Source organism: Lampetra fluviatilis, chromosome 44 (assembly GCF_964198595.1).
Source record: "Lampetra fluviatilis chromosome 44, kcLamFluv1.1, whole genome shotgun sequence".
In the NCBI taxonomy this organism is placed as follows: domain Eukaryota; kingdom Metazoa; phylum Chordata; class Hyperoartia; order Petromyzontiformes; family Petromyzontidae; genus Lampetra; species Lampetra fluviatilis.
Genome location: NC_136318.1, coordinates 2,393,639 through 2,403,089, shown reverse-complemented (window position 1 = coordinate 2,403,089; position 9,451 = coordinate 2,393,639). Strand labels below are relative to the sequence as shown.

Here is a 9,451-nt window from a genome sequence, read left to right as displayed (position 1 = left end):
CGCGTGACGTCATTTATGGACAGCCCCAAATATAAAGATCCCCCGTGTAGCCTTAACAGCTGAAGCGAGCAGCACCTATGAAGGCCGGCACGGCACACGAGGGGGTGGGTGGCCAACACCACGCCCGGCCGCCTTTGTCTCCCCAGTGGCGACGTTTACTACACACCGCTACGCCAGGTACTCATTTGAGGCCGAGTCGACCTAGGGGGAGGCTCACCGCGACACTGCCGCTCCCCCACCCCCCTCAGTGTCACAGACCCCCTCAGAGTCGGCGCCGCGATTCTCTGTGTCGGCGATTCTCTCGGCGCGAATCGTTGTGGCGATTCCCCCGCATCGATCCACGCGCGACGCGGGGTAACAGCCTCGCTTGCCGGGAACCACGGAGAGAGAAGCAGCAGCAGCAGGGGGAGAAGCAGCAGCAGGGACAGAGAGCAGGGAGAGAGAGCAGCAGGGAGAGAGAGCAGCAGCAGCAGGGGGAGAAGCAGCAGCAGGGACAGAGAGCAGGGAGAGAGAGCAGCAGGGAGAGAGAGCAGCAGCAGCAGGGGGAGAAGCAGCAGCAGGGACAGAGAGCAGGGAGAGAGAGCAGCAGGGAGAGAGAAGCAGCAGCAGCAGGGGGAGAAGCAGCAGCAGGGACAGAGAGCAGGGAGAGAGAGCAGCAGGGAGAGAGAGCAGCAGCAGCAGGGGGAGAAGCAGCAGCAGGGACAGAGAGCAGGGAGAGAGAGCAGCAGGGAGAGAGAGCAGCAGCAGCAGGGGGAGAAGCAGCAGCAGGGACAGAGAGCAGGGAGAGAGAGCAGCAGGGAGAGAGAGCAGCAGCAGCAGGGGGAGAAGCAGCAGCAGCAGGGGGAGCAGCAGCAGGGAGAGAAGCAGCAGCAGGGGGAGAAGCAGGGAGAGAGGGAGCAGCAGCAGCAGGGAGAAGCAGCAGCAGCAGCAGGGAGAAGCAGCAGCAGGGGGAGAGAAGCAGCAGCAGGGGGAGAGAGAAGCAGCGCGATGCACAGCAGCAAGCGAAGAGTCGAGTAGTCGTCAAGTGTAGTAGTAGCAGTGTAGTAGCAGTACTGCAATGCAGTAGTGCAGTACCTGCAGTAGTGCAGCAGTAGTAGCAATGTCGTTGAGTGCAGTAGCATTACTGTGAAGTAGCAATGTCGTAGAGTGTAGCAGTAGTAGCAATGTAGTGTAGCAGCAGCTGCACTAGTGCAGGAGTGTGTAGTAGTAGTATTAGGGTGTAGTAGTGGTGGTAGTAGTAGTGGTGGTAGTAGTAGTGTAGTAGTAGTGTATAGCACTACACGCACTGTACCGGCTACTGTACACACACCGAGCTACTGTATAGCACTACACGCACTGTACCGGCTACTGTACAGCACTACACGCACTGTAACTGAACGAACTGTACGGGGACGCACTGTACACGTACAGTAGGACTGTAGCAACAACAAGAACAGCAGCCGACGACGTTCGCCACCAAGTAAGTGGCGCATGTGCCAGGCTAGGTGCACCTTGATGCCGTCACGTGACGTGCGGAAGGCTCACTGGCTGGAGCTCACGGGACAGACCCAGGTGCCAGGCTAGGTGCACTAACAGGTCACGGGACAGACCCAGGTGCCAGGCTAGGTGCACTAACAGGTCACGGGACAAACCCAGGTGCCATGGGTTCATTGCCGTGCCAGGCTAGGTGCACCAACAGGTCACTGGACAGACCCAGGTGCCATGGGTCCATTGCTGTGCCAGGCTAGGTGCACCAACAGGTCACTGGACAGACCCAGGTGCCATGGGTCCATTGCTGTGCCAGGCTAGGTGCACGAACAGGTCACGAGACAGACCCCCCGAGTGTTTATCGCAGTACTGCCCGCACTGTACGTACAGTGCGGCCAGTTGTGGAAACCGCAGAGACGGATCATTGGTGCCAGAGTCGAGGTTCGGTTGTTGTTGCTATGGTTGCCGTTGTTGATATTGTTGTTGTTGTCGCTGTTGTTATTGTTGCTGCTGTTGTTGTAGTCTCCGTTCGACACGGCTTCTCGTAATGATTGCCCCCCCCCCCCCCCCGCTTATTAATACCCACAGCACTATTAATACCACAACATTATTAATACCCACAGCATCATTAATACCACAACATTAAATGAAACCGTCGGCGTGTACGCTCCCGAGAATTAGCGAACGCGTTTGGCGTAAATAAAATAATATTCGATTCTTAAACGCGTCATGGATGCGTTACGATGCGCAGCGAGATTAAATAGTGAACAACTACTAAACTCCCACGGTCATCGACTCACCTCCCTCCACACACACAAACCTTTGTTTTGTCAACTTTAGGCGACAACTTTGGTTTAAATGTTGGCGCGCCTCCAACCACTTGACGGAGGAGTGGAGGGCCCTCTTGATCAATTGTTGCCTTGAGCCGCGTTGTGTGAGCGTGTGGTGGTGGTGAGGATGTTGGTGGTGGTGGTGAGAACAGGCGATTGTGGTGAGTGCGAGACTCGTAATATAAAATGTTATTGGGTTAGATCGCGTTATTTGTGCGTCGTAACCCTCCACCACCCGACACGACCAATCAGTAACAAAATGTGTCACTAGTAGTAGGTTTTTACCCTTTTAAACTGGTACAAAACTGACACCTTTATTCAAGGCATCATGTTTGCAATAACCACAACACAAGTAGTCAAAAAAGCAAACAAAAAGAAGCAACTCTGATAATGATTATAATATGCACTGTCCTTGAAGTTGATTGGTCCACACTCGAGACGGCTTTCTTTAGAGCCTAGTCCCCATTGGTGTTGGACCAGATGACACCAGAAGGCGTACAACTCAAACAGTGCAATATCAGAGTATTGAGAGCACGTTGAGAAATAGTTCACTACTTTAGCCCACCGGTGTGTTTGTAGAGTAGATCCACAACATTTAGCATTTGAGTAGTACGACGTTTCGCTGGAAATTACTTCCAGCATCTTCGGGCGAATTGCCAGAATGGTGAAGCCATCCCACGTGTTTCCGGTCTTAAATATCGTTGTTGAACCCCGTCAGGATTCGAGATCAATAATCAGCCACTTAGCATGTGACTCACCTGTAAGTGATTGCAATTTGTGTTGTGTATCACTTAATAATACGCGTCCAGGCTGCGCTGAGTCTGTAGCTATCACAGCGATTAAAATTATTTGAATTCTTAATTTCAATTGATTCACTAATCTTGGCCAGCAATACTGTAATTAGTTTAGCATAACACTTCAACGGTATCAAAATCAATTGAATGTCCTTGTTGGCAAGCATGCTGTGCCACTGCTGACAGCTGTGTTTGAGAGAATTTAATGTTCCTTTGGTGTTCTTTTAGTCTTACGCTGATGTTACGTGCCGTCCGTCCAATATAACACTTACCGCATGAGCCATTGATCCGATATACACCTTCTGTTGATAACTTCGGTAATTAATGTTTAGTACAAGACACTAGTTTTTGAATTTTGTGTATGATACCAAATCTCACTTTAATGTTTGGCTTTTGCAAAACACGGGCTAATTTGTTAGTAACTCTTGAGATGTATGGTATTTTAATTGTTTTGATAATCTGATCACTTTCAGCAGTATTGTTCGATCTTGATTTGGCATTCAATGCTCTGTTAATTTGAGCATTATTGTAGCCATTCAGTCTTAGTGCTTTAACATGTTTAATCTTTTTCCCTAAACTTTCACCATCTGACACTGTCTTTGCCCGATGTATGAGCGTCTTGATGAGAGAGGATTTCTGTGCTGGGTGATGATGTGAATCTGCATTCAGATAGGCATCTGTGTGTGTTCCCTTTCGGGAGGCGCTGTGTGTTATTTTGCCATTTTGACCACATCCAAGCAAACTATACAGGAATGGGAGTGTGTTGTTCACCTCCATTTCCGTGGTGAACTGAATGGCTGGGTTTTGCGCATTGAGATGATTTAAAAATTCAATAAGTAAATCTTTACCATGTGGCCAGACAACCAAAGTGTCATCAACATATCTAAACCAAAAAGATGGTTTCAATGTACTTGAGGCAAGTGCTCTTGTTTCAAAGTTTTCCACGTACACATTTGCTATAGCCGGAGATAAAGGAGAGCCCATTGCTGCTCCTTCCTTTTGTTTAAAGATGTCACTTCTCCACAAGAAATAAGTGTTATTTAGACAATGGTCGGCTAGTTTTGGAATATCTTCTGATAAACCTGTCTTCTTTACCAGTGCATCAAGTAATATAAGTGACTCGTTAACTGGAACCTTTGTGAACAGAGAAATTACATCAATACTTACCAGAATATCATTAGGGGTTAAGTTTAATATCTTTAATCACATTCACAAGATGTTCTGAATTTCTTATAAATGAAGATGTCCTTCTGATGTAGGGCTGTATTTGTTTAGTTACATATTTTTTTAATTTGCGACACATTTATAAATAACGCGATTTAACCCAAAAACCTTTATTATGAATAATACTGGTCGCGAAAGCCTACGTGTTAAACTGAGTATGTGAGACTGTTGTGTGAGCATGTGCGGGAGCGGTGGTGAGGATGTGGTGGTGAGGACAGGTGATTGTGGTGAGTATGTAAGACTGTGTGTGGGGGGCGGTGGTGAAGAGGTGATGGTGAGGAGAGGGGATTGTGGTGTAAATTCTAGTGCAGGTTCCCTAAAGTCTCCATAGCCTTTGGCATTACAATTCGAAGTCAATTAGAACAATAATTAACTCATTCTCACCACATGTTGCACATCTCACCCACATAGGCTTCTGGGAGTGAATGTTTACATTTATTGTTATTTTGTGCCACATGAACAAACAAACACAAGTCCCCACTCAATGCATTAATGACGAGTCAATAAACATTGCCTCAAAAGAAGGAAAATATAAACAATTTTCTACTAATGAATATGCTGCTTTTTTGTGACGTGTGTTTATGCACCACTGCCAACTGTGCAGTTTCACCGAATGATTTGTAAATAAATTGAGTCGTTATGGCACGCAGCGTCATCATTCTTGGTAAATATGGAGCTCTGCAGCACCAATGTTTGAAGTTCCTTTCAATCAGCCTACGGGATTATCTGACGGTAGATATTTACCGTAATCTTCTTGGTGGCCGCAGTGTTTGGTAATCTGTTAAGAGTGATTTGAGCGCGGCGCTAGCTATAAGCTACTTGTGACACTTTTAGTTGCGGCCATCAGTACCTTGACGGCGATCGCTGGAATGAATTGTTACGCGGGCCGGGATCTTGACGTAAATGTGGCTGGACTGTGTTGTTTGTTATCCAGTTCTGTATAGCTGTTGAAAAGTAAAAAACGCAACACGTTTGTCCAAAACACACCGTGGCTTTTAAATTGAAAAGTAAACAACGGGCGACGTTTCTGGGCAGTGACACTCCTCGACAACACGTTGCATTTGAAAGGACGCAAGCGTCGACTGTTGGATATGTTAGTTTTCCGTTTAAGGCCGCGTTGTTTTCGACGAATGTGTTGAGTTTGTTTTGTTATTCGTGATTTTGCGCTACTGCAAACTTAGCGGCACCAACAAATTGTGCAAATATTGCATTGCCGCGTGCGTGTTTGCATTGTATGTGCTTGTAAATCCTTAATGTAGTGCCTTGTGAATGTCCATCTGAAATGCAAACTGTATTTTTTCCACTTGATTGTAGAGTACTACATTTATTGTGCATTCTAATTCTTTAATCCCATCAGCCAAATGTGCCCCATTACCATCCGTGCCTTGCAGGGCTGAAACCGTAGAAGAATCATGTCCTCGTGCTAGTGGCTCGCCACTGACGGAGCGTGAGGGATGCCCTTGGCTGTGAGGACCCGGCGCTTTAGCTCGATCTGTGCCAGCGGTGCCCACGAGTGGCTCACGCGGTGCCTCTGCATGCTACTCGAGGCAGGCGTACGGAGGCCGTCAGCATGAAGAAAATCTTTGGACTTGGGAAGCGAAAGAAGGGGCTTTCGCCGTCGGCGTCCGAGACGGGCAGTGTGATTTCTCGGTACGAGCTCAAGGACAAGGACTTGGGGAAACTGCACAAGGCCGCCGCTTCGGGGGATCTCGAGAAACTGAAACGGCTGCTCAAGAAGGGTGACGTGAACCAGCTCGACAAACAGAACAGGTACCTAATTCTAGATGTGAAGCTTTCGTGACTGCAAGGATTCATATTATTGGGTTTTGTCGGTAAAGTCACGTAGGTAAAAATTTAAATTAAAGAAAGTAAAATAAAAAATTTAAATCACGACGTTTCAGCAATCGTGTTGTGACGGTTCCACCTGAAGACGGAAGCTTGTGTTACCTCCGAAACGTCGTGATTTATATTTTTTATTTCGATTTAAAGCTTTCGTGACTGCAGGGATTCATATTCTTGGTTCTTTTGGTAAAGTCACGTAGAAGGGAAGTAATAAAATAATAAAAATAAAACATAATAAAATAATTCTCACTTATAAAAATAAAACATAATAAAAGAATTCTCACTTATAAAAATAAAACATAATAAAATAATTCTCACTTATACAAATAAAACATAATAAAATAATTCTCATTATGTTTTATTTATATTTTTTACTTTACTTTTATTAATTTTAATTTTTACCTACGTGACTTTACCGAAAAACCTAAGAATAAGAACAGGTACCATCACGCTTCCGCCCTCACCGTTCACATTTGTACGTACGTACGTATGTTGAATTTCTTTCGCACTGCACGTAGCCAACCGCGCTAATCGGAGCTGCGGGGGAATGACAACAAACTAAACACTAAAAGCAGTTCTAAAGAAATGCGTTTTTAATCTGGATTTAAAAGCGCGTAGCCCCAGTGGCTTCCTGATATCGGAAGGAAGAGCGTTCCAGACGGCTGCAGATGTGCATATGAAAGCGCGTGATGCAGTGAACGTCTTTGTTCGATTTGCTTTGTGTCCAACGTAAATACGTGCAGTGTAAAATACATATATAATAGTTACAATGGCTTTGCCACATGAGCGGGATTTAATTCTACGGCAGGTATATTTTGGGAGATGATATAGTGCACTGAAGCTCATTGTGAATCGTTTATAATTAAAATTAATCCAAACTGACATGACCATTAGCAAAAATATTGATTCTCTTACAACGATATATGCACTAGAAACACAAGGCAATGGAAAATATTTGATTAAAGGGGAGTGATTTGTTAATACTAAATATTATTCATACCTTTCAACAACACTTGGACTAGATCCAATAATTTAGCGAGCTTTCTTGAGTAAACCGGCGACCGTATTTGTTAATACTCAGTAGCACTGTGCTATACAAATTAATCTATAATTTTACTGAACTGGAGCTTACTCTGAAAAATACGTTACAAAAATAGATAATGTTAAATCTTGGCTATATTTTTTCACCTGATGACGATTGCTTGTGTTGCGATCGAAACGTCGTGCATTTTTAAAAATGTTTCTATCTACGTGACTTTACCGAAAGACCCAAAGAGTATAGATAATATTAAAACAAAAGTTATGGTTAACTCCTGGGTTAACTGGCCAGATTCTTTGGCTTGGAGATTATCTGTGCCTGCAACACAAATTTAATATAAAATCAGTGAGCTGAAACATTGGCACATCAGACGCTCATACAAGTGACAATCTTTTTAGCCATGTCAGGTGGTGGTGGGTCTTGTGACTGAAATTTGGCCAGATTCATTACGTGGCCTAACCCCAAAATCAATGATGAATCAAAGTAAAAATGTAGTAAGGCTCCATGACCTCGTGTAAAACCACAGTAAATTGTTTACCTTCTATTAAACATGTGTATCTCTAATGATAATAGGATTTTCCCCTTTTTTCTGGCAACAAAACAGGTGTTAAGATGTTAAAACACCAAACTGAAAACTTTTACAAGGAATCATGTCTGCAATAACCACAATGCTTGTGGTCATGATGCAAACAAAAAACACACTGATAATATATGCATTGTCCTTGAAACTGATTGGTCCACACCAGAGACAGCTTTCTTTTGAGCCTCGTCTCAAACGGTTTTAGACAAGAGGACGCCAAAAGGCGTACAGCCCAAAGACAATGCATTATCAGAGTAATGAGAGCTCGGGGTGAGCATCTACATCATGGGATCTCCTTTGCCAGTACCAAAATATGATAATAGTTTTGTCCCATTTTTTCTGGCAACAAAATTGGTGTTAAGATGTTAAAACACCAAACTGAAACATTTTACAAGGAATCATGTCTGCATTAACCACGATGCTTGTGGTCAGAATGCAAACAGAAAACATACTCTCATAGTTTGCATTGCCAGAAAAAAAATGGGAAAAACCTAATATCATAGGAGATCGCATGATGTGTATGTCTAGCTGACCGTTTCTTTCTAAGTGAAGAAAGTGAAATCAGATTACTCACAACAACACGATTTTTTGAGACGTAATACCTTTACCGTTGTTATTATTTTATTGCGCAGCTGCTAAATTAAATTAATTTTCTATTTTCAGAACACCCTTGCATCTGGCCTGCGCCAATGGACATTCAGACGTCGTGTTTTTCCTCCTGCAAAACAACTTTGTGAAGCTGAATTTATGCGACAATGACAACCGCTCTCCATTGATGAAGGTGAGAATTGTTGTAGGGTAATGCATTCATTAAAAAATTGGGGCCCTTCAACTGTGTAAAGCGGTAGCGCACAGCTGACGCATGAGACCCAAATCTCAGTCTTGCAACGGAGTAGCGGCGATGCTCTCACAATGTTAGCAAGGTCATTGTCCCGGGCCGTTAATTGACGGCACGCAAAACCATTGTCTAAATGCGTTTGGTAAGACGGGGCGATGTGTTGCACGTCTCTCCGTTTGACACTCGTTCTTGTTTGTACTCCAATCCACGTCAACCCGTTATTGGTCATATCAAGTTTCTCAATGGCAACTTCTGTCCATACCCCTTGACGTGCATCGTAAATTATAGCGACATTCTTCCTTTCAGCAGCAGTGTTGCGCATCTATGCGCGACTTGACTGCTGGTGCCTGTGTGTTTATGTGTGCGTCTTTTTGGGGAGCAGTGGCGCAGCGGTTAGTGCGCTGCGCTATGAACCCGGCGACCCGAGTTTGATTCCCGCTCACGACCAACACCGGTGACGATTATCTGAACCGGTCCTGGGCCTCCCATAGGTCGACTCGGCCTCAAACGAGTACCTGGTGTAGCGGTGTGTAGCAAACATTGCCACTGGGGAGACAAAGGCGGTCGGGCGTGGTGTTGGCCACCCACCCCCTCGTGTACCATACCGGCCTTCATAGGTGCTCGCTAACAGCACTTGCCCCAACAGTCTGCTAAGACAATAAGGGGTGTCTTTGTCTGTGCGTACCTCTGTGTGTGCGCGTACCTATGTATGTGCCTCTGTGCCCGCGTACCTATGTGTGTGCGTGCATGCATGCCCGTGTGTGTGTGCATGCCTGTATGCTCGCGAACACGCACAGTGGGAGCAGTTATTCAGTTGTCAACACGCTCTAATACGAA

General features: G+C 45.2%; 1 protein-coding gene across 7 annotated transcripts in view; it reads left to right on the top strand.

Annotated features, from left to right (window-relative positions):
* The first annotated feature begins 355 nt into the window (after positions 1-355).
* The window catches only part of LOC144947220 (uncharacterized), a 60,692-nt gene continuing 51,596 nt past the window's right edge, over positions 356-9,451 (top strand). For 4 of the 7 annotated variants that reach the window (XM_078876422.1, XM_078876421.1, XM_078876420.1 and 1 more), the window contains exons 1-3: positions 356-1,459; positions 5,707-6,085; positions 8,440-8,557. In XM_078876422.1, coding sequence (XP_078732548.1) covers positions 5,886-6,085; positions 8,440-8,557 — 318 coding nt within the window. In that variant the 5' untranslated portion in view covers positions 356-1,459; positions 5,707-5,885. Of the gene's footprint in view, positions 1,460-1,884; positions 1,909-5,202; positions 5,215-5,706; positions 6,086-8,439; positions 8,558-9,451 lie in introns of those variants that run through there. The other 3 variants (XM_078876419.1, XM_078876418.1, XM_078876417.1) reach the window with 3 other exon arrangements.